The 26,051-nt window shown below is 29.7% G+C and overlaps 1 protein-coding gene across 6 annotated transcripts in view; it reads left to right on the plus strand.

Moving 5' to 3' along the window:
• LOC129918179 (beta-glucuronidase) overlaps positions 1-26,051 on the plus strand; it is a 37,812-nt gene that overhangs the window by 5,916 nt on the left and 5,845 nt on the right. Inside the window, exons 2-8 of one of the 6 annotated variants that reach the window (XM_055998557.1) lie at positions 11,384-11,522; positions 23,788-24,014; positions 24,085-24,264; positions 24,325-24,491; positions 24,549-24,694; positions 24,754-25,106; positions 25,165-25,337. In XM_055998557.1, the coding sequence (XP_055854532.1) occupies positions 23,805-24,014; positions 24,085-24,264; positions 24,325-24,491; positions 24,549-24,694; positions 24,754-25,106; positions 25,165-25,337 (1,229 nt within the window). In that variant the 5' untranslated portion in view covers positions 11,384-11,522; positions 23,788-23,804. Of the gene's footprint in view, positions 1-7,565; positions 7,643-11,383; positions 11,523-13,332; positions 13,455-18,994; positions 19,071-19,343; positions 19,491-23,787; positions 24,015-24,084; positions 24,265-24,324; positions 24,492-24,548; positions 24,695-24,753; positions 25,107-25,164; positions 25,338-26,051 lie in introns of those variants that run through there. The other 5 variants (XM_055998554.1, XM_055998558.1, XM_055998559.1 and 2 more) reach the window with 5 other exon arrangements.

Here is a 26,051-nt window from a genome sequence, read left to right on the forward strand (position 1 = left end):
TGGGAAAATTTCAACAGGCCGTAACTTCGAAAGAAATGGTCGTACAAGAAATCGATAACGAAGGAAATTGTAGCTCCAAGTATCTAGTTTTTGGATTAGAACTTTAAAAATTTTTAACCTCCGCGGTTTTTGAGTAATCGTAGAAAAACCAGCAACAAAAAATTTTCAAAATTTTTTTAGTTTTTTTTTTGGTCTACGGGCGTGCTTAACCACTATAAGGATCGGATACTTTGTTCATTTAGCTTTAATTTGGTTTTTTGAACACCTCAATACGTCCACTTCTCGCCGAGATATCGGTCTTCAAATGGAAAAAAATCCTTTGTGTTTGATTATCGATATCTCAGCAACCAATGATCGCACAGAAAGTTAAAGGTGGGTTTTAAGAACTTGAATGAATTCTCCTTAACGGCTAGCCATTGCTTTTCCAACAAAAAAATTTTTTTCTTATTTTCACATGAATTTGAAAATGCAACAAAAAAAGGGCTTTTGGTGGTTTTTTGGAAAATCGAGCGCTAGATCGAAAGTATTGAGGAAACCGCTAATGTTAAGTGTGCATTTTACAGTTCAATATGTCCACAAAAACCCTAAAAAAAAAAATTAATCCAGCCAGCCGTTTTTTTGTTTACTCGATCGAATTTTTGAAAAAAATTAAAGGATCACGTTTTTTGCTCTGAGCTCAATTTTCTTTTCTCATTTTGTAATGAGAAAAAAAAATTGTTTTTCCTAGCTTTTTCCACATTTTTGCTCCAGAAAAAGCTTAAATTTAAAACAAAACAAAATTCAAAAAAAAAAAAAAAAATTTAAAAAAATAAAATTTTTTTTCTCCTAAACTTTTCAAGAGAAAAAAATTCAAAAAAATTTTATTTAAAAAAAATTTTTTTTTTTGGAATTTTGTTTTGTTGCCCGTAGACCAAAAAAAAAAACTAAAAAAAATTTGAAAATTTTTTTGTTGCTGGTTTTTCTACGATTACTCAAAAACCGCGGAGGTTAAAATTTTTTAAAGTTCTAATCCAAAAACTAGATACTTGGAGCTACAATTTCCTTCTTTATCGATTTCTTGTACGACCATTTCTTTCGAAGTTACGGCCTGTTGAAATTTGCCCAAAAATTTGGAATTTTTTTTTGATCCCTTAATTTTTTCTAGTAGTGTATTTTTAATATTTGTTCCTCCAGATGTATTCTCCAACCTTTGCAAATTTCTCATGTAGGCAGAAATAGCACTGGTACCAACTCAAATTTCATTATTCTTAGCTACTGAGTGCTTTGAGCCATAAACATATATTTTCACCTATCTGTGTCAAAGTAGTGTTATGTTCTATTGTTTGAGTGTAAATTTAATTTTTTGTTGGTATCATTTGCAAAAATTAAAACAAAATGAAATAAAAACAAATTAGCATATGACCTAGTGTAAGTTCAGAAAAATCAACCAACCAAGCCTTTGAGGATTGGTCAATCCATAAACCTAGAATGCAATTTTGAAAACAATTCTAAAAAAAAAAAAAACAAAAAAAAAAACATAAACAAGAAAGAACGAATGGAGAGAATTTTATTATGCTGATGAATTAAATTTTCAAATCACGTTCAATGCCGAACCTTTAGAAAAGATACAAATCACATGGATTTATTTAGGTACCTATACGATATTACTTCTTGGTATGAATGAATAAGCTGCAGTCCATCTAGTTATTTGTTCCAAGAAGTAAATATCACATTTCGATGAGTTGTTATGACTTTAGGTGCAGACTGCAGGGTGTTTGTTTTCAATTTCAAGGACGGTCAAATTATATTATAGTCAGATAGTTTCAAAAGGAGTCATGTTAATATTTTTTTTTTTTTAATTTATAATACGTATCTATATGCTGTATCTTCAACTTTCAGTCACTTAGAATTTTAACTTTTTGTAAATAATTCTTTTTTACTATCAGGTGCAAGAAAGGCAATGAATGTTTTTTGTAATCACAAAAAGTATACCAATGCAAATTCGTACAAAGTACAAAAAAATTCACAAATATTCGATTTGGTCGATTGTTAGGGTTTCAAAACCAAAGACTAATTAATTATCGACTGATACACAAACATTATTTGTTAAAATGATTCGTTAAGCACATAAAAGTAACCAAAATATCAAATACATGTAGGTCTCACGTATTAAGTTTCTATTTTGTAAACAAACGAGCAAACCTATAAGAAGCTAAAAATCTAGCTTTGCCTTTTTCGATAGCTATGAGTATATCAATTTAAACTTATGCCATAAAATGCTCAATAAAGAATCAAATTTACAATTTAAACGTAACAACTTTGACAATAAGGAATACCTACAATAATACCACAAACCTAAATAAGACTCGGTCATTGAAAGCTTAGAACTTTTAAAAATTTTTAAAGTTGGAACGCTTTTTGGAATCATAGTTGGACCAAAACTAAAAAACAGACTCTTACTTGAACAAGAAAGAAATTAAAATAATTGATGTAATTCATAGAAACTCATAATCGAAAATTCAAATTTAATAGTTAATTGATACAAAAAAACATAACGCGTAAGCTGACCATTTTGGGACTTTTGAATATTTCAGTGCACATTTTGTTTACTATGGGGAACTGATGAAACCTGTAAGATTTGTAATTAATCTTATAGTAGAGACATCTAAGGCTAAACATAATAAAACAAATGCTAGAGGCATGGAGTATAGCATACCAGAAGTCCCAAAACCGTGAGCTTTAGGTTGTAGATTATATTGTTAATATTATCAAAATCTAAGCCAATAACAAAAAAACATGTTCCACAAAATTAAAACAAATTAAACTTTCCACAAAAAGGCATGACACTATGAAGAAATGGAGGTTAAAAATATGAACAAAATTTTAAAATTGGGATATTTCCTTCAGTAAAGTACAGCAAATTTGGACTCGGACAAAATTCTTGAAAACATTTTTCCCGAAAAATTTGATTTGCTGTTTGACTAATATATTGATAAAATGCAGCATTTTTGGATTTTCCTGGGTTAATCTATTTCTAGAAAATGTATTGTGCTTTAATGAAACAAGAACCAAGACCATATCAATACTGTTTTGCAGAAAGATTTGCCCTGCAATAAGATTTACCATTTTTGTCACCAACGATATGACTATTTGCTGGAAATTCTCTGAAAATGTCCTTGACAAGGTCCGGTAAGTGACAAGTTGCAAATAGTTGGCCAGTGTAATCACACTTGCTTTGCATTTTTGAGATCCGTGTGACTTTTTTCTATTTTGTATTCAGGTTTTTTTTTAAATTTTCAGTAGTGCCGCCCAATATTTAACCAATTTTAACCAGTTCGAAAGCACAAGCTTTATCAGGACCCATTTGTCCTGCATGCTTTGTCATCGTTATGTCATGTCTACTTGGAACTGCTATTCCAAATTCTATACTTTTATGAATTATTCTTTAATCGCCCCGCCACACAATGGGGCAAATCGACCCAAAAGCTGGCAATAATTAATAAAACCAAATTGCAAATAAACTTAATTTTTTAATATTTTCTAATAGAGTAATATCCATCCTTTAAAAAAATTATTTTAATTTTTTTTTAGTCCTTCCCGTTTTTTCACAACACAGTTTTGTTTAAGCTTAATTAGTAGTCAGCTGAGCCAGAATTGAAATTGTCGATTTTTCATCGTGATCTTTGAGAACAGTTTTTCATTTTTTTTTTGTTGATTCATTAAAAATTTAAGTATGCAGCCTTCAACTTCGGGTATGTAAGAGTTATTTAAACAATTTTTTTTTGTTATATGTTAATTTATATGTAAAATTTTAGTGAAGTTCCGTGATCAGTTTTTTAAAAGGGTTATTTTAGAGGTTCTGTGAAATCCATTGATTTTTAAATGTGTTCCGAGTGGGATCGAGTTGTGTTTTATGTGATTTGAAAATGTTTGTGATGTTTATTTTGTGATTCCGTCAAAAAAACGTGCTCGTTTTGCACCCTTTTTGTGATATGTGAATTTTCGTAACTTTTGAACTTTAACTTTTTTTTTTAATTTTTTTCGTTGCTTTAGGAATCTCTTCAAATTCAATTTTTTTTTACAAGAAGGCAACTTGTAGAAATTATGAAAAGATGTGAGAGTGTTATGATTGAGGATCAGATGGATTTTTTAAACAAATATCTTCTGAATATGACAAAAAGTACCGAAATTAGCCAAGTTAATGAATTCAATAGACTTTTTCGCATTTTAAATCCGAGTTCAAAACGCGGTGGGTCAAAGCTTCTAGAATCGAACAAAGATTTAATGCAACAAACGAAAATTGGCTCAATACCTCAATTGTTTTTAAAAAGGCAGAAGAATCTGCAAAGAAACGTGCTCGTCCAAAAAAATTGCAGTCTTATCCCCCAGAAGCACCTGCGCTATTGAAACCTCCAAGTTTTCCCGAAGCAAACATTTTTGTTGAAACTAACGTATCTGATGACGAAAGTGATGAATAAACTTATTTTATAATTTTGTTTTAGTTTTTTTAATTAAATTTAAAAAAGTCGATGAAAATAAAAACTTAAAATTAAAAAAAAAAAGATTTTTTTTTTAAATCAGATTTTCTTTACAATAAGGGTAAAGTTGGATAAAAGCATGGATAAAAGTTATGTCAGATAAGAAATTAATATATTATTAAGTATCTTGAGCCTTAAAATAACCTTTCAATCTGAAAAATACTAACATTTTTATTAGATCCCAAATAAGTGGGCGTTTTAGTGGGCGTGGCAATTATAGCATTAGATATGGCCTAGTAAGGGTCTCAGAAGCGTATATACAAAATTTCAGGTTCCTAGCTCTTACGGTTGATTTAATACCACATTTTAAAGCATTCTGCCCCACTGTGCGCCATATAGAACAGTTTCCTGTTTTCAGAGGGCAAAAGTTGATGGTGGGAAAATTTAAGATAAATAGTATATAATAGTAAATAAAAAATATATTGGACAGGCGGACGAAAAAGTGGAATGGGTGTCAAAAATCATGGTTTGTTAAGATTTCTGCGAAAAGTAGAATCTCCTATCGAAAAAAAAGTTAATATAATCAAAAATAGTGAGAGAAATGCAAAAATAATTTTTTTTTGTTTTTTATTTTTATCTTTTACGAAAATACAGATTGAAATTTGATTCGGTTGCAGAACGAGTAGTTTATCGGGGAGTGAATTACTTCGGCATGACTATTTTTGTGATGTTTTGCTAAAGAAAGATATCAATTCAGACCATTTTTTTTAACTTTGTTGATTTATCAACTGTATCAGGTAGATATACATATGTATGTACAATGTAATTTTTTTTTATTTTAAGTGTAGTTTTTCGTCTCTATAAAAGGTTTTAGTCTAAAACACGGCACCCTAAACTTTTTCAAATATCTAAAATTTTTTCGGTAACTTTTTTGATTGAAAAATAAGGTATTTTTTAAATTAAATTCGTCAAAAATCCAAACATTAATATTTTTCTAAAAAAAAAAAAAAAACATAAAAAGGAAAGGAAAACCAACTATTTTTGTAAAAGATAAAAAATAAAAACGTAAAAATCGTATTTTTGAATTTTTCGCACTACTTTTGAACTTAGAAAAAAATGTTTGAAGTAGAAGTTGTTGACCTTTTTATTATCTACAACTTTTGAAATTAAAGTTTTACTGTTGGAGGTCTACTCTGCACAGAAATCTTTAAAAAAACATGATTTTTTACACCCAATTCACTTTTCCGCCCACCCACCAACTTTCCCTAATTTGGTTGAGTGCAATTTATTTTTCCTCTTTCATATACCATTTATCCTAAATTTCTACACCACCCATATAATGCTAATAATTTTTTTTTTAATATTGGGACTGGTCTAATAGTTTAAAAATGTTTCTCAATTTTAATTACATTTGCTTCCAATGGTTTATTAAGTACTTACTTAACCTAATTTAAATTAATAATAAAAAAGAATACACCAATGGGTTATATTACAATTACCCATTAGAACAATTCAGTTTTCTCTATATGAAGCAACAAGCTTAATTCAATTCACCATTCCCTCAGTCACACTTTCTTACTTTGCCATATTTTTTGCACCCAGCCCAGTTCATTCCTCACTATACGATTAAGCATTATGTTGGGGTAGCATATTAATCCACCCATAAAAAAAAAAATAAACTAAACCAAAACATACCACCGATATGTAGCCCTATTTCAATAAAAACGTAACAAATACCAGACAAACGCTTATACACTCCGACTTACTTGATTGTTTTTCTTTAAATAAAATTCTATATAAGCACATATAGTTTCAAATAAATGTTTGGGTTTACAAGTTTACTCAAAGTCGTTTGAATAGTTTTATTCTAGACCTTAATCAAGTGTCACGCAATGTATTGCCTACCATTCATGAAGTTGATAAGTCTCGAATGCGCCCATTTCCCCAACACAGCAATACAATTAGGTCGTGAACGTGCTTACACACCACACAAAGTCGTTGGTATAGAAGTAGATCTACTATAGCCTGACCCTAATCCGCCCCTTAATTCGCTTCTGATGATTCAAAATGTGAATTTCAGTGAAAGTCCGCCCGATACTTTTGTTTTGTGCAAAAGATCTAGGCTAATTACTCTTAAGAATCCGCCCGTCCTTCGTCTTTCATGCAACTCAGCATATTCATCCAAATTACCTCATCCTGTGTCTCACAGAAACTGGAACAACTAAATCATCATCACATAGATACAAGGGTGAATTCAACCCTTTGCACCCACCCACAGCCTCACTATACTTCTTTGCAACAATGACGAGGACGACAAAAACAACATAAACATCCAATGCAACGAGTGACAACGACAACGACAACTAACGGAAGAAGAAGAAGGGGGACGGAAGTGATGCCAAAAACGTGCAAGTCTCCTACGGATGCGTTCGGTTGCTTACAATATTCAATATCATAATCGCATTGTGGCGCTACCAGAATTAAGTGTTGACCTTGTGGCAGTGCAACGGTTTCCTTCAGAAAAATTACGATAAACACAACAAAAAAAAAAATGGGGGGATGATGTTGATAAGTTGCAACTTGCAAGTGAGAGGGTGCACAATTGTACATTTATGCAAAATAAGTTCTTATCGTTGTTGGTTTGGGTCGCGTCGAGTTTATATACATATTTTTGTGTCCAGTTGTTGGAGCTTGGAACACAACAACATGCAACTACGGCAGCGGCTTCGGATTGAGCTTGTGCTTGTGGAATATAATATAGAATATTTTGTTGTCTGCAAATTCTTCCGACGACAGTGTACCGTTAAATCCCGTTTGGAATAGTTCTAAGCGGTTTTTGTTTTTCGACTTTTATTTATTTTGATGTATAATAAAATCATCCCCTATTATGTTAGTTGATTAAACTTACAGTGTTGGTGCATGGCATGAATGAAAGTGAATTAGATGAGTGTTTTCGAGGAAATTTGCACGCAGCAAGTGACGGACACAATGTACCTTACAGTTGCTCATGACGGATGAGCCATATCGATAGGTGATAGAAGGTGGAAAAGTGCGTGTAAAGATTTCTTTTTTGTTGGTTTTTTATGTATTGTTTTATTTTAAAGAAAAACAATTTTGTGAAGAAATAAAATCTCCAGGAATGAGAATCAAAATTCGAATAAAGTGCCTTCGCATTGAGATTTTCGGTAAGAAGGAAATAACTATTATTTTCATCCTTTAACCACAGAAGATACCCCCAACCTTACCCGTGTTAGAAAACTGATTTATTAAAAATAATTTGGCGAAATATGGAAATCTATCAATATTAGGTATCTATATACACCCCACGTCTCTTGATTGGTATCGCAATATTATATAGTATTATTTTTTCGGAATTCATTAAAATGAAATAACGATATCCTTATTTGGTTACATTTTGAATTACAGTTTGAAACAACTTCCACGACTTAGCCTTTTGTCCTTTCAAATAAAACATTTCGTTAACTGAGGTCCTGACTTATTTGCAAACAAAAACGCAGGGTAAATCAGAGGAAAAACTAAAAGTTGTAAGTTTGCATTTTAAGTTTGAGCGGTGGGATTTTCATTTCAAGTGATTGAAATATTTTATATTTTTTTAAGGGCCAATTTTTCAATAGTCAGTTAAACAGTCAGTTAGTACTTATTCCTAAGGATAGAGAAAAAAACAATTTTTCAACAGGCAGATATAGCTTATTCCTAAGAATAAATATATCTGCTTCTTTCAGAGACGAATAAAATTATTCTAGGGAATAATCTCAATAAAAATATTGTGTCAGTTGTCAAAGCTGTTTTGAAAGAATTTTGAAAAAAAATACAGTGGAAAACAAGAAAACAAAAACAATCATGAATAAAAATGACGTTTAATTTTAAATATTTTTGAATTTGACAATTTTTTTTTGTTATTCTGTAGAATAAATTATTCTTGATTGAAAAATTCAATGTTTTTATCGGATTGTTTATGAGCCTAATAACTTTATTCGTCGAACAGTTAACTGACTGTTTATTAGAAGATTGAAAAATTGGCTCTTAAATGAAATTGAAACATGAAGCTTTGGTGATTTTTCAGAAAATAAGGTTTCCATGTGTTATTTAAGGACAATGGATTCGGGATTTAAAAAAAAAAAATAAAATTTGCAAAAACAATGTACCCTACCTATGATAAAAATTAAAAGAGTTATTGCTTTAACTGTTTAGAAGATATTCGTATCCAAACCAATGCCCACTGATTTCAATAGTTTTCTTATGATGCGAAGGAATTATTTGTAGAACGTTTAAGCCCCTACAAGAATATATCTTTCAAATTTAAAAATATTAATTTTCAGTAAATTGGAAAATATTTAAAAGTAAAAAATGTTTTTTGTAGTTTTTTGTAACTTTGACCTCGAATACCTTTATATCGTTAGATTAATTAAAAAAGTTAATAAGACCTTTTTTGTGGAACAATCTATTTCCTACAAGAATATGTCTTGCGCGTTTGATTATTGTAATTTTTCAATTTGTTACAAAATTAAGAACAAAAAACGAATTTTTAAAAATTTTCTCGATTTTTGGACCTCAAATATCTATTAAAAGGTTAGATAAACGAAAAAAAGTTTATAAGGTCTTATTTTTAGAGCGTTCAATTTCCTACAAGAATATGTAAAGAAATTTGCTAAAAAGTCAATTAATAAAAAATGATTTTTTTTTAGTAGAAGCTTGATGTAAAAATGGAAAATTGCAAAGCGGAGGACCTTCCTATTAATATGAAGAGCTGATATTTGGTGTGTATATTCTAGAGGTGTCTAGCAATCGATTTTTCGGAGTACAAAATCAAAAAAAAAAAGAATTTCGATTTTTTGACCCACCCTAATGTACATACATATGTATTTCTTGTGTTTCCACAATTAATAATTTATTTCTAATTGAATGAGACTTGCCGTGAAATACTGATCAACTGCTTCTGTTTTTTTTTCAAACTCGTTGGATTTACTAATTACTTGCTCTATAGGGCAAGTATTGGTTTCGTGTCAAAAAAATAATTCGAGGTTTTAATCAAAACTAACATTACGATAATGGAGAAGTCTGAAAAAGTGGGTTTCGTCATGACGTCCGTCGGTCTGTGCGTCGTCAAAAAAAAGGTGTACAAGAAGCTGCAGCCTAAACAGGTGGACGAATTTTCTTGAAATTTGGTACAGATGATTATTTCGTAATTTCCAAGGTTGGTTTTTTTTTTGTTTTTTAATATCTCGCCTAGAACGTATACCTCCCATACAAACTTTTCGAGGTATTGCAATTTTCTCGAAAACGGCTCTAACGATTTTGATTAAATTTGACACAAGTAATGCTTTACGTATATCTAATATAACTGCGTTTTTATTTTTTCTCAAAAAATACGGATAGTGGAAATATGACAATTTCTTTTTTTTTAATCGCTAATGTCGGCTCTTCCCGTGTATCGTTAATGAGTTATTGCAATTTTCTCGAAAACGACTCTAACGACTTCGATTAAATTTGGTATTCGTTATAGTCTTAATGAGTCTAACAAAACTGCGTTTTTAGTTTTTCACAAAAATTTCCTAGAACGGTATGGCGTTGCCGTTTTCTGCCAAATTGATGTATTTTTTAGATAATGTCGTATATTTCATCAAAGGCTAAGCCAATTTTATTTAAAATTTGCAGACAGATATTTCTTGTCATTTAGAAGTGTAAAATGTAAAAAAAAATCTAAAAAGTTTTGAAAAAAAAAAATTGAAATGGATTTTGTTTACTTTTATTTTTTTTTTTCAAAATTTAACGAAAATCTTTAATTTCCAATAGTTATCTAAGATATAGATACTTTGATACAGTCGTGCATTTTATTTTTTTAATAGTTTCCTGATATCAGGCATTCTATTTTTGAACATTTAAGATATCTGCTGTTAAATTTTAAGGCAAGCTGGAGGGTGGTTCGACGAGGGTCGCTGTCATCCTCGGCACACAAAAAAAAAATTGTATGTACCAGGAACCAGACCTATCTTTCTATATGTTTTTGGACCCGCTAATCCGAATTTCCAGACCGTTTTGCCCGGTTACCCTTCAGTTTTGAGAAAAATGTAAAAAAATACCCGAAAAAAGTCAAAAAAAACTTCATTTATTCAGTTTTTTGCATTTTAATCAAAACTGGAGGGTGACAGGGCCAAATTTCGGAATTTCGGCTGAAATTCGAATTCAGCGTGCCCAAAAACATATAGAAAGATTAGTCTGGCTCCTGGTACATGAAACTTTTTTTTATTTTGTGTGCCGGTGTATTTAACAAGATTTCCAGCCTACAAGAAAATAAAGAATCACCTTTTAATACCAAAAAAACTAACGTTTTAAAGAAAGTCTTTTAAAATGTAAAGCAACGAAAAAAACACAAAATTATTTATCAACTCACAAAATATTTTTTTTTTTTAAATTCCGTTGAGATAAGGACAAGGACTCTTATGCTTATATGTTTGTACTGTACATCCTTTCGAAAGGTATCGTCAGTTTTGTCAAGTTTTTACTCTCAAACACTAAGTTCCCCTTTGCATAGTCAATAAATGAATCAACAATATTTTTATTATTTATTTAATAAAAGGGCTACAAAAAAAATGCGACTCCAATCAAGCGACGTAGAGGTTATACATATGTTTATCAAAATCCATCCCACAGGGTTTGCAATTTATACAATTTCAACCTCTATATCTTATTGAATTCATTGTGTTTTTTAAATAATTTCATGATATCTTATCTTGCTTTCGACCCAATTTCTCGTTTGTTTGTACTTATACCTTAGTAATATGCTGGTTCAAATTTGCAAAATATCAAACCTGCTGTAATTTTCATTAAACATTATATACATATATAAATAACACCTCAACAGGTAGAGTTCAAATTCAGTCAAGCTAAAAGTTGGTGTTTGAAAGTTTTATTTTAGACGCGCGTTGACGGTGTCGAAGAGAAATATAAATTTAGATTTGAACTGCTTAAAGAGATTTGATTTGTTTTTTTTATTTGAATTAAACATATAAAAAAAATTTGCAATCATTGGTGGAATATTTTCGGGTAAGTTTGGTGATTGTTGAAATAATTTTTATCGAATTTATTGCATGGTTGTGTTATTATTACGTTTTGTTTTAAATGCATGACGAACACAGATTTTGGTTTTTGTGTTTTTTTTTTTAATAGTGATTCCCAATGTTGTGTTTTTTATGAAAGGCAAACTTTTTTATGAAAGTAGAGTAAAAAGATTTTCTTACAAAAAAAAACTGAAAAATACAGAAAAATTACGAACCAAAAAATATTGTTGTTACTAATTCAATGAATTCATAAAATTTCAAATAAAATAAAAACATTTTCTCAAGCGATAGAATTTCATTTCTTTTGAAGTAATAAAAAACATTTTCTTAAATGCCGTATAGAAAGGGATAAACAGGAACAAGCTAAAATATAATGTTAGTTTTCGCAAAACACTAGGGCATTATCTATTATTTTTCCATTGGAATTTGTTGAGAAAAGCCGAAAAATTTCACTCATCAAAAATTTTAAGGAAATCCGTTTTTAATTTGGTAACTTAGTACTCAGCTCAGTAAACAGTTTACAATAGCTATGTTTTATTAGTACCTACTCAGTATTTTACTGAGTAAACATTTTTTTCTGTTAAAAGCAACAAGCAATTACTTTTATTAATTATTAATAGTAATCATTTATTGTTGAAGGATAAAAAATGTATATTAGTTTAGATAAAAAAATTCTCCGTAAACCAACAAGTAAAAAACTTTTGTTTATCCTTAGCAGTCATTTGTTGTTGTTTCCCGTGCAAAATTTTACTGAGGTAAGTACTGAGTTACCAATAAATATGTTTATCCTATGAAATCGCTTGTTGTTGTCTGTGTACAATTTTAAGCTTACTACCAAGAGCCTAGATATTTTGAAAAAAAGCTGAATATGAATTTAAACTTACTTTAGTACATTAAACAAGAAATGAACTATTGTGATTTGTGGAACATTAAAAATAACTTAACGAAGTCGAATACAATTAAAAATAAACTGTGTCAACAAAAATTAGTTATAGGTACATATGTACATATGTACATTATGAAAGGACGATATACATATGTAAGTCCATTACATAAAGTTAAAAAAATAAGATGTTCTTAAAAGAATCACTTCATCAGTTTGTTTTTGTTTAAGTATAGTAATCTACAAAACATTGTTTATATAAAGTAAAAAAAACTTAAAACTTGTTAGGAAGAATCAGTGAATTATTAATAAATTAATAAATAAATATAAATATTGATGAATGTATATGTTCTTTATTACTTGTTTATTGGCCTTTGAAACTAAAACTTTTTTATTTTTTACTTTTTAGATCGTATTATAATTTCAATTTAAAATTTTGTGGTGTCATTGTCCTAAAATATTCTAATTTTGATTTAATTCTTTAAAACCTGCAAAAAATATACGTAAGATTGTTAGTCTTAAAAAAAAAAAAAAAGAATACAAAACAACAAAAATACAATAATCTTATATATGTGCATCGTTAATATTGTGTTTTGGTGGTTAGTTTAGATGTTTTTTTTTTTTTTTTTTTTTTTGTTTATTTGTGAAATATTGTTACCGTCTTCTTATTCTAAGCCGATTAGATGTATCTTAAAATTCAATCAGTGATGAAAAAATTTGAAATAACTTACTAATCATTTTGAAATTATTATATTTGTTGTAGATTTTAAGATAAATGAACAAAAAACACAGCTCAAGATAAGGCCTCTCTAGTTGAAGTGATACTGTATCGAACCCAAATTTAAATAACTAAGATTAAAGCAGCTTGTTGTTTTCATTGCATTTATTCGTTCTTTTGTGTCTAACTGTCAGTCAAAGGAGAAACACGGTAGTGCACAACGAAGTTCTCTAGGAAGTAGACCCTCATTTACAACTTAGTCCATTTTCTAAAAACTTACTTACCGAACTTACAAAACTTAAAGTTTCCTCTTCAAGGTAAATGAACAAATTTGTATCCATTAATATTAAATAACTATTTTCTTTACTATATGTATAATTTTTTTGGAACAGTTAACGCATTAACACGAGAGTGATTCACAACGCAATTTTAAATTCCGGGATCCCCAAAGCAGGCCATCCAGTTTCTTTTTATTTTGATAACAAAAAATGTTGGCATGCAAAGGCTTCTTCCAAAGCGACCAGTTTTATTAATCAACTCGTCGGCAAATGTGTTCAACCCATAGATACATTGGTATAGCTTATTTTTTAAACAAACTGAGTCAAGATTTCTTGATATTGAATTTTCCGAGCACACTTGCATTAGTGCTTGCAACACAATCACTCAATGTTAATTAAGAGTGTTCCTAATTGGAGGTCTAGTTAAAAATTGTAATTATTTTCAGCTGATATCTTTGTTTTAAAATCTTAATTAATCAAATTATTTAGGTTAAAAGAAGCAAAGTATAACAAATTGACAAATTGCTTGAAAAATGTTGTTTGTGATTTTTTCAATCTCTCATAGTCTCGATAACTACATCAAACTAGATAATACTCTTTATTGCAATTTGTCGTGCTGCAGAAATATGTGATCTTGGAAAATTAATAATTTAGTATCCGCACTAAAAGCTTCACGCATCAAATTCGTGTATTTTTTTTTTTTTTAAATTGAGTTTAGTTATTTGGATACAAGTAAATATGTGTTCATTTGTATCAAGTGTGAAAAGTTAATTCTCGAGTGCAGTGACTTTCATAACATAAATGTATGAAAGTGAAAGATAATCATTATTTGATTAAAGTTCAACAGATTAATAGATGTTCAAGCTTAATTTATCAAGAAAAGAGATATTGTGACAAGAACATTAATGGCTCTTATAATCATTTTTATAATTGCTGAACTTTTTTACTATTTCTTGCTGCAGACGACAAGACGGGTCTTTTGTTATTCATTTTCAATATTATTTATAACTGCGTTTTATCAATCATTAAGATAGATACAATCCACATCACTTGATTGATATCGCAATTTTTTAAATCGAAATAGGCTATTGAAATAGAGAACATAAAATGTTAATTTTATATGATAACAAAATTAACATCTGTTTTCAACTTAAAAATTTATTATTTAAGATTAGTTTCGCATACTTGAGCATTGTCCCGAATTATTTTTTTTTTTTTGTTTTCATACATATACCTACATACACTTTAATTTCTATCTAATAATGAATAAATGCTTATAAAATACAATTTTGAATAATAAAATCATTTTAAACCACGTTTTAAAAATTTGGTTTTCAAAAGTTTGGGCTTACAGTTAATTTTTCAAAAACAATTAATTAAAATAACTTTATTGAGGCGTAATAACACCTTATAGAAACGAAATCAAGTGTCATTCATCAGCATAAAGAAAAAGGTTAAAGATTACACTGGTCGGCAAAAATAAAAAAAAAAAAGTCGGGAGCAAGAACTTTGTAAGGTGATTTTAACTGACCTTAGTGTGCTGAATTCAAAACTGTTTACAGTTTTCTTTTATCACGTCTAGTTTTTGAGCTATACTCATCTCTATTTTCACTATTAAGTCTCAAAAACTAATTTTCAATAAAGTTCTTTTTAATGTTTAATCGATAAAATACCTTTTTACTTAAAATTTAGCTTTTTAAATCCAAATCAGAAGTAGCAAACTTTTGGATCAAAAAAAACCATTCATTATGATATGTACTAAGATTTTGAGATATCATAAATTTCTTTTTGCAATATCTTTGAGAAAAAAATTAATTTTGAAAAAAATGTAAATATATTTAGGGCGATAAAATATTGCGTTTTGAAATTGCAAAAAAATATATTACGGTGGTGTAATTTGACGTCAAATATACCCAAAAAAAAAACAGGTTTTTGACCTGTTAATAGGTATTCAAGTATTTCAAAAACGTGACGTGACAGTGAAATTTAGACTTCGGACTTAGCATAAAAAAATCCTTTAGAAAAGTATGGTTTGGTCCTAGCTCTATTTTCGTTGCCGACCAGTGTTATTTTCCCTTCTTTTAGCTTTATTTGGTAGGGTAAAAGTAGGTAAAGTCACAGATAAAACTGCCTATCTTCAAAAATAAAAAGTGCATTTTTCGAGCCATCACTCCTTGCATGAGAAACATTCTACTTAGTCTTCGACTAATGGTTCCGAAAAAATTTCAACATGTTCTAGTTTTTCCATTCACTTCTTTTTTGTCAAGCTTGTATTTGGTTTCTATTTGGTAGGAATTGCTTTTTTTAGCTGCTGCTTGCTGCTATATTGGCAAATACCAGTTATTTTGAAGCCTTGCATAGCATTGGATCCTTTTACTGCTCTTATAACCTTGGTACTCTTATACTTCATTATGGTGCGCACTCTTACACGTTCAGATATGTAGTCTAAGAATCAGTGCCGGTTTAAGCACTACCGTCGCCCCTGGGCAAGATTGCAAGTGGCGCCTCTAAAAAAATCATTTTAAAACGAAAACCCAAAATCCCGAAAACCCAGAACCCCATAAACCCAAAATCCAGAATGGGATCCCGAAATCCCGAAAATTTTTTCTATATTTCGGTTTCGAAAACAATCCTTAGTGTGTAATTAAGGTGTTAACACGTAAAAAACAATATAAGTGTATGATTCCGTTAATATCTCTTTTTTACATGATTTCAAGTTCTTATTGCGCTTTCAGCAGTCTTTTGTTGTCGTCAAAAGAATTATGAGTTTCAATATTTAACTTATAATAATTGTATGTTTAAATTGTTATTTAATTGGTTTTAATTTTATGTTTCAGTTAAAATTTCACAATTTTGAAGAGTTTTTTTTTCTGTTTTATTTTCGGGTTTTCGGGTTTTTGGTTTTTCGGGATTCTGGGTTTTCGGGATTCTGGATACAACTTTCTGATGGTGTAAGAAAAAATTTACATAAGTATTCTATAGTATGATTCCGTTAATATCTCTTTTTTACATGATTTCAAGTTCTTATTGCGCTTTCAGCAGTCTTTTGTTGTCGTCAAAAGAATTATGAGTTTCAATATTTAACTTATAATAATTGTATGTTTAAATTGTTATTTAATTGGTTTTAATTTTATGTTTCAGTTAAAATTTCACAATTTTGAAGAGTTTTTTTTTCTGTTTTATTTTCGGGTTTTCGGGTTTTTGGTTTTTCGGGATTCTGGGTTTTCGGGATTCTGGATACAACTTTCTGATGGTGTAAGAAAAAATTTACATAAGTATTCTATAGTACATGTTCTCGTAAAATGCAAAAAATGAAAAAAGCTTGAATTCGAAAATTTTGTTTTATCATTGTTTACAATTTTGGCTTATTTATTAAAATTAACACTTTAATTACTCAATAACCGTAAGATTTATCAATGTAACATGAAATCTTAAGGTTTTTGAGTATTTAAAGTGTAAATTTTAATAAATAGGCCAAAATTGTAAGCAATGATAATAAAAATTTTCGAATTCAAGCTTTTTTCATTTTTTGCATTTTACGAGAACATGTAGGTAATATCGTATATATACTTACACTTATATAAATTTTTTCTTACACCATCATTTTTACATTTTAACAAACGTAATGCTCACCGACTTTTTTGAAAAAAGCTGATATTTTTTTTGATATTAAGAGCCAATTTTTCAATCTTCTAAAAAACAGTCAGTTAACTGTTCGACGAATAAAGTTATTAGGCTCGTAAATAGTCAGATAAAAACATTGAATTTTTCAATCAAGAATAATTTATTCTACAGAATAACAAAAAAAAAATTGTCAAATTCAAAAATATTTAAAATTAAACGTCATTTTTATTTATAATTGTTTTTGTTTTCTTGTGTTCCACTGTATTTTTTTAAAAATTCTTTCAAAACAGCTTTGACAACTGACACAATATTTTTGTTGAGATTATTCCTTAGAATAATTTTTATTCGTCTCCGAAAGAAGCAGATAGTTTTATTGTTAGGAATAAGCTATATCTGCTTGTTGAATTTTTGCCTATCCTTAGGAATAAGTACTAACTCACTGTTTAACTGACTATTGAAAAATTGGCCCTAAGTCAAAATAAGGTGAAAAAATAAATATTTTGAATCAAATAAAATACAGTGTATTTGGGACATAATAAGGTATGTTTTCACCAAATTTCGTAAAAAAGGATAAAATAAAAAAACCAAAAACTCTGTTATTTGAATTTTTCACATAAATTTTGAGGTTATGTGAAAAAACTGTCGATACAAAAGTTCTAGATCTTTTTATTACCTACAACTTTGCCATACAACTTTTTAACATAATACTTGTAGTTTTGCCGGAAATCGAGATTTACCATTTTTTATTATTAAAAACTCAACCCACCCACTTCCAGAACTCGGCTCGTCCGTAATTTATTTTTCCTTTCATTTTTATCATATTCACCTCCTTTTCCAATGGTTTTCATCCTACTATGATTTTTTTTACTTTTTAGAGCCGATTTTTCAATCTTCTAATAGACAGTCAGTTAACTGTTCGACGAATAAAGTTATTAGGCTCATAAACAATCAGATAAAAACATTGAATTTTTCAATCAAGAATAATTTATTCTACAGAATAACAAACAAAAATTGTCAAATTCAAAAACATTTAAAATTAAACGTCATTTTTATTCATGATTGTTTTTGTTTCCTTGTATTCCACTGTATTTTTTTCAAAATTCTTTCAAAACAGCTTTGACAACTGACACAATATTTTTTTGAGATTATTCCTTAGAATAATTTTTATTCGTCTCTGAAAGAAGCAGATAGTTTTATTCTTAGGAATAAGCTATATCTGCCTGTTGAAAAATTGATTTTTTCTCTATCCTTAGGAATAAGTACTAACTGACTGTTTAACTGACTATTAAAAAATTGGCCCTTAATGTTTTTGAAATGTAAATTTTGTACAATTATATGTATAATTTGAAATTGCAACGCCTAGCTTTCACTTCTTGGTCGTTTGGTCATATTTTTGTATTCCTGTTACTTAAAAACACATTGAAATGATTCAGATTGAATATACAAATCGTTTTGCATCAAAATATCAAATTTAAAATTTTTTATCGAGATACGACCTTGTTAATCCAAGTGACGATTATGTAACCAGATTTACTCCTTCCCCCCGTATGTAAGTTTGTTTACTTTTTTTTAAGATTAATATTATGGCGATATTTTTATTACAATTTTCATTTACCAAAACCATGATATCTTTAAGCGAAACTTGCAAGATTAACAACTCTCATGTAGAATATTAATTTTTTAACGATTATAGTGAAAAACCTCTTTATTTCGTATATGTGTACATCGAACATTAAGTACAGAACTTAAAATCATTTATCAGTCATTCATGTATGGTTTCAGTAATTCAACAAACGGCAACCCTCTTTATTCTGATAGCAAGCTTCTTATTTTACTTCTCCATTTATATTCTCCAATGAAATAAAACAAAAAAAAACTTTGAGAGAGACCTACTCTCCTCCACAATTTATCCAATACGTCATCGAAAACTGCGCGATTTGGTCACCTGGCTGTGTCTATCATTTAACCGATGGCGCTCTCTAGTTCACGTTTGCTGGGCACGTACTATGGGCCTTCGTCGGATGTTAAAAGGTTTTGAATAAATCGTTTTGCTCTCTCCAGAACAATAAAGTTTTAATTTGTTTATTTTGTCTAATGAAATCGTTTAATCGCATCCTCAAAGATTAATTTATTTTGATTTTTTTAATGAATTTGATCTCATGGAACAAAATATTAAGCAATATTTGTTTTTTTGTTTCTTGAGATTTTTTATATTCATTGATAAAACGCATTTTGTCAAGCGGAGCGGTGCAGATGACGAATTCGAGATTCTTAAGTTTTCATTATTATTTTTTTTTTAATTATTTATTTTTTCATTTCTATTTTGTTTCATATTTTATTCTTTTTGTTGTTCTACGATGCGCGTTATTCTGTGTTTGATCCCCGTTTTGTGTTTCCACGTTTTCCACTTGGCTTCGCTTGACATCATCACAATGGGCGCCTCCAAATGATGTAAGTATTATGACCAAAACTGAATCTAGAACTCTTGGCGGCACATGGTGTGTTGGTGTGGTGCACGCGATATTTGAATATCAAAAAATAAATATTTCAGTATTGTCTGTCGTCGGCGATGACTACGAACAAGACGCATATGACAAGTTGTAGGTGATTCCTGACTTTGTTTATTTGTTAGAAAGGCAAGGGAGGCGGTCAGCATAATGTTGTGCTCTGATTAGAAAACCTCATATTAGGTGATATGTTTCATATTTACTCTTTCCAAAGAAAAATAGACCAAAAGTTATTAGAAATAGTAATTATACGTTGTGAGTGGCAAGTGACAAGGTTGTTTTTTTTTTCGTTTTTGTCAGATAAGATAACAACAAATAATAAATTCTTTCATTAAGAGGGAGAGTAATAACTTTGCGTCAAAAAGAAATACAAACACGTCATACCTACTAGTAAAGTATCAATATTTTTGTTTGTAATTATATGTGGAAAAGCTTCAGTAGATATCCACTTACAATAAAGTATGGATATCTAATAATTGTTTCCAGGGACACATCATTTAAGTTTACAAAGTATGTGATTCATATAGCCGTTAGAGTAACAGACCTTTATCATTCACCACTAACACTCATGGAAATTGGAAGTTTGTTTGAACATTAACTTTACTCAGAATAATGACTTCAGTAGATATTTACTGACATAGACAACAATTACTTAAGGGTTGACAATACATAGTTGATGTTTGTTTTGTTTGTTTTTTTTGTTTCTTTTTTTTTTGTTTATATATACTAGTAGGCTTTGTTGTCTTTATTTATGTTTTTCTATTTATCTGTTCGGTTGAAATTTCTCCTGTCGGTGACTTGAAAATTTAAATACCACAGAAGTTGATGACAACGATATTAGACTATATACATATGATACCGATTTAAAAATCAGTACTCAATGAATACGTTAAAGTGATGAAGAACAATAATTTCTATAGCAACTGTAGAATTTCTAACCTATGCTTTTTTAATTATTTAAAAAATCAAAGAATCTGTTTTTGATACTCTGCCTACATATCGTTGGGGAACCTTCCACCTGAAATAGCTATTTTCCTTGTAATTAATGTTCAACTTAATTGTGTTTTGCTCCTTTTTAATTTTAGCTGTGTTTTATTTTCCTCGTGATCCGGATCAGATCATTAATTTATTTGCGAAACAATAACAAAACAAAACCCTGCTTTTGTTGCCATAACTACAATGACCTGAAAAGTGAAAAAGTGGGAAATTTACAAAAGTAAAAAATTTTTATTTCCTCTTAGTTTTAGGAAAAAAACTAACAAAATAGTTTTTTTTGACAAAAAAAATAAGCTTTCTGCATCATTATTTTTAATTTTGTGGTCGGAAAAACTGTCACAAAATGAGTTTGAAAATTTTGACTTTTTGCAAAAAATGGCCGTTGTAGTTATACCTTAAAGCTAATAAAAACAATGATCTGATATAGATCACGAGGAAAATAAAACACAGCTTTTGTTCCATCTGCATCAAAAACTATGCTTATATGGAGCACAGAGAAACACATAAGTCTTCTTTTCTTCAACAGAAATGCTTTTTAAAAAGCGTCATAACATGTTTTACATTAATATTTCACAAAACAAGTACATATTGCAAAAAATATCACTAGAATCGAATAAATAAGTGTTGAATTGAATAAATAAGCGTTTTTAAAGTATTATCAGAGGTTTTATTTTGCCTCAAAATTGGGTTGAAAACTAACAAAGCACTGGATATAAGTGACCAAAAGTGTATGTAACTCTAAACTAGACCACAAACAAGAAATATAATAAAAAAAAACTTTATTTTCCATCATATCATTGCTCTTAAAATATTTGATTGTCATTTTTCAACAGAACTCTTAAAACAATACTAAAATAGTTTTTCTGAACAATGGGTGATAGGCGCATTCGATTTTAAGGCCTGTCCTGTAACTTATAGCAAAACAATTCTATATAAGTATAAATAATTATATTATGCAAGCAATACACAATGTTTGTAAGCTAAAGATGAATAAGATCGACTAAATTACTCATTTGCTCTTATGAAATGTAAGATATAAAATGTATATATGTATGTAGATATACATACATATGTATATGTATAAACAAAAAAAATAACGTAGTTACCCTTATGGAATGAGAGCTTTAAAAGATAGAGTTATGGGAAAAACCTTCAATACGTTCAGATTGCTCAAGTGTTTTTTTTTTCTGCAATGACACTGAGGTCATAGATTCTTCAAACTTGGCTAAGTTTGTAGAACTCAAACGCAGTTATGAGCTATAATTAAAACAAATAAATGTACGAACATGCTTATATTATTTTAATTAGAATCTATCCAAAATATTTATCTGTGGTATGATAGTTAAGTGGTTATCACCCCTTCGACATCGATAGTATCTGATGGTCACTCGAATGGTATATTTGCCATTTGAGAAATGAAGATCCATGTTAAGAAAAAAGTGCACGATTTGGTATTGTACGAATGAGGATCGAAAGTTTTACCAAAAGATAAAAACATCGCTTTGCAGGGTATAAACTCCGAGCTAAAGCCTACAATAATGACCAAGAGCTCTTAGTAATGGAGTTGCAGTCTATGTTAACGACTAAGCAAAATATTTTCGGAAACTTAAAAATACTAACAAATTATAAGAGCGCTGTAAATGAAGATCGTAACTAGAGAAAAATAAAATTACTCGGATGATTTTAATTTTTGCTTTTGAAGAGAAAATACCAAAATTTCCTAGGATAATGAACGACTCACTATCACATTGGCGCGTATGCATAAAAAATAGTAAATACTAGCAATATGAAATTAATAAGTATAAACTAGGTTTGATATGCACAAAATGTGGATATAAAACGTTCGTACTTTGCTATTTTTCAAGTAAAAGCATTTACTACATATTTGTATGCATATGAATGACCCATTATCTATTTAATTTTATGTCAGATAACGTTTTGCATATGGTTTTTTTTTTTTTTTTTTTTTTTTTTTCTTTGAGGTCATTAAAAACACAGTGGTCTATATTGACATAATGAGTTGGAACACTTTTGGAAAAAAAGATGATAACTTAAAAATGTCTTGATGTGTGCGCTTATTATAAACCAATGGACATAATTGATCTTCAAAATAACATTTAATCTTATCTTTATGGGTTCTTTGATTAATTATAAATTTATTTACCAATATAATATTGGTAGTTTCTGTTTGATTTGATTTTTTTTTAGAAATCGTTTTAGTTTCTGTTTGATACTAAAACATGTCATTAGTATTGTTAACCTATAGTAAATCACTATGATAGAATTTTTTGATGTGAAAACAGGTGTGTTCTTTCCTTACTTTTGAAAATATCAGAACGGTCTTTTGGCCCAAGTAATTGAACAAACGTAGAATCTTCCTTTATTAAAAACGTTTCTAATTTCAAATTCGGAGTTCGGATTTATTGTTTTTTTTTTTTTTTTACAACCATTTAGACACGATCTGTAATAAGATATTGTCATTCTTTCAAGCTACTAACAATAACCACCATTTGCATTAATATTTTTTTTGTTTTTTTTTTCAAATTTAATACTCCTGCACCATTTTAAGTGGGAAAATTCAATTTCAGCCAACAGCTATTTTAAGTAAATAAAGTTAATAAATTTACGTAAATATTCCTTTATTGACCAACAAAAGAAATTAAAAAAGAAAACACGAAAATGTTCTACTTTTAAAATTTAATTATTTTATTCGAATGCATTTCAAACTGATCTACTGCCCATAATTCAGCAAATAACAATATTTAAAGAATTTACTTTTTCAATCCACATTTTTTATTAATGTAAACTTATGTTCTTGGACAAAAGGTTTTCAGCAGCAAATATATTTTAAATTCCATAATTTTTAATTCAAAAAATAAATTCTCAGGAAATAGTACAAAACGATTGCAATCTACGAGTTCATTATAAAATAAATAATTTACCAGTCGTCAATTTATTAGTTAGAAATGAATTTGAACATTAAATAATAACAACAAAGAATACTCACAGACGCCCGCATTGAGGAAATAAATTCAAGATTTTGTTTACCTGATAATAAGTTTATTTTTCTGCATGAGTTTTGTAAGATTCTAATTTAAAAAAAAAAGTTGTATTTAGTTGCAAACATAAAAATCGCAAGCATGGAACGGTTTTGCCGAATTTGTCGGTTTATTATTTTTTTTTTTTATTTTTGTTTTTTGTTTGAATATTTTTATTTTGGTTTTTGTTTGAATTCTATTTTACAGCTTTTTCGCTTCTTGCTATGGGTGCTGTTGCTTATCTTGTTCATTTTGCGATAGGAATGATCATCCTTAACAATGAGGTCAGTCAAACCAAAGGAATACTGTATCCTCGGGAATCTGAAACAAGGGATGTCCGCAGTCTGGATGGCATGTGGAATTTCCTGAAATCGGATGAAAGCAATCCTACCCAAGGTGTTCGAGACAAATGGTATATGGATGATCTCAGTAAAGTAAGTTTGTACTTTAAGCATTTATTGGTTTGAGATGCCGATTCTTATATTTTTTTTTTTCGAAATCTAGGTAAAACCAACAATACCAATGCCAGTGCCAGCAAGTTACAATGATGTAACGACAGAGGTTAGCTTGAGAGATCATGTGGGAACAGTGTGGTACGACAGAAAGTTCTTCGTACCAAAAGCATGGGAAGCCGGTCATAGAGTCTGGATCCGCTTTGGTAGCGTCCATTATGAAGCTTTTGTGGTAAGACCAAAATATTTATTGCAATTCTTCAAAAAACCATATATAATTTCTCATTTGCAGTGGATAAATGGTCAAATGGCTATGAAACATGAAATGGGTCATCTTCCATTTGAAGCAGAGATCTCAGATCTTGTAAATTATGGGAGAGAAAATCGAATCACAGTCCTGTGTGATAACGCTTTGATTCAGACAACAGTGCCTCAAGGGAAGATCACTGAAGTCGCTAAGTAATTCACTCCTTTTGTTCTTAACTTAACTAAATTAAATTCATTGGTATATTTAAGGGATGGAGGTGTGTCAATAGTACAAACATACACTTTTGATTTCTTCAATTATGCCGGTATTCACCGATCTGTGCATTTATTTACAACTCCAAAAGTTTTCATTGAGGAAGTCGAAGTGACAACAGATCTTAATGTAGAAAACACAGGTAACAATCCATAAATCATTGAAAGTTGATTTCATTGACAATTTCGGGTGTGTTTCCAGGATTTGTTTATTATAAAATTAGCAGCAATGGAACAAATGACTTGAAAGGTCTTTATGTGCAAGTTCAACTTCGGGATCGAGAAGGAGTTATTGTTGCAAATGAAACATCAAAATCAGATTTGAAAGGAGTTCTCAAAGTTCCAAAGGCAATGCCTTGGTGGCCATATCTTATGCATCCAGAACCTGGATATTTATATCAAATGGAAGTGTTTTTGCATGATGACAATGCAAGTATTTTGGATGTGTATCGATTGAAAATTGGCATCCGAACGCTGACATGGAATAATACGTCTTTTATGATTAACGGAAAACCAATTTATTTCCGAGGATTCGGCAGGCATGAAGATTCTGATGTACTTACAAGTTTATAATGGTTATTTTCTTGTTTGATAAAAATTACTCTTTTTGCAGATCCGTGGTAAGGGCTTGGATTTTGCTCTTTTGACAAGGGACTTTAATCTATTAAAATGGATCGGGGCAAATGCATATCGGACGTCGCATTATCCTTATTCAGAGGAGTCGATGCAATTTGCTGATGAGCACGGCATTATGATAATTGACGAGTGCCCCAGTGTGGATACAGAGTAAGTAAGGGAAGGCTCTCACTTTTTCCCCACAATTAAGGGATGCGGTCAACCTATGTATTTAGTTGAAGACAATGGACCGCTTAAAAGTGAGAGTGGTTAAACAAGTTATAAGATTGAAAAATGGATAGAGTTGTACTAAAATGGTAACAGGGAAGAGCCCCTTCTTACTTGTGTACTATCTTTTCTGTAGGCTGCAGTAAGGAGCTGGTTTTAAATATTACTATATACCAATATTACCCATAGTCACTTTTAAAGGGAAAGAAAGCCCGTTAGTTTCTTTTTTGGTTGGAGATGGTTGAGATTGAGATGAGATAACCCTGGCAGGTGTTATAGCACTGATCTGCAGATAGAACAGTATTTTTCGTTCAGAACTAAACATATGTATTTAACAAATGTTAATGTTGGCTACTTCTTTGATATTTGTATTTCGGATCAAGGCATTATTATGGGTATAAATTAAAATAAGATCTTCGGTGTTGTTTGCCTCCTTTGAAAAACTACAGTAAAATGACTATGCATGTACCTACGTTGCTAACTTTTTGTGAATAATATTAAAGGATAACATACCATACATACATTTTGTATAAATTGAATTTATTATCACCACAAAAAAAGAAACGCTAACAAGATACAAGTAATTTTAATTTAAAAACCTTTCGCTTAATTTTACTTCAGATAAACAAATATTTACCGACTAGACATCCATTATCC

The sequence above is a fragment of the Episyrphus balteatus genome, chromosome 4 (genome assembly GCF_945859705.1).
Source record: "Episyrphus balteatus chromosome 4, idEpiBalt1.1, whole genome shotgun sequence".
Classification (NCBI taxonomy): domain Eukaryota; kingdom Metazoa; phylum Arthropoda; class Insecta; order Diptera; family Syrphidae; genus Episyrphus; species Episyrphus balteatus.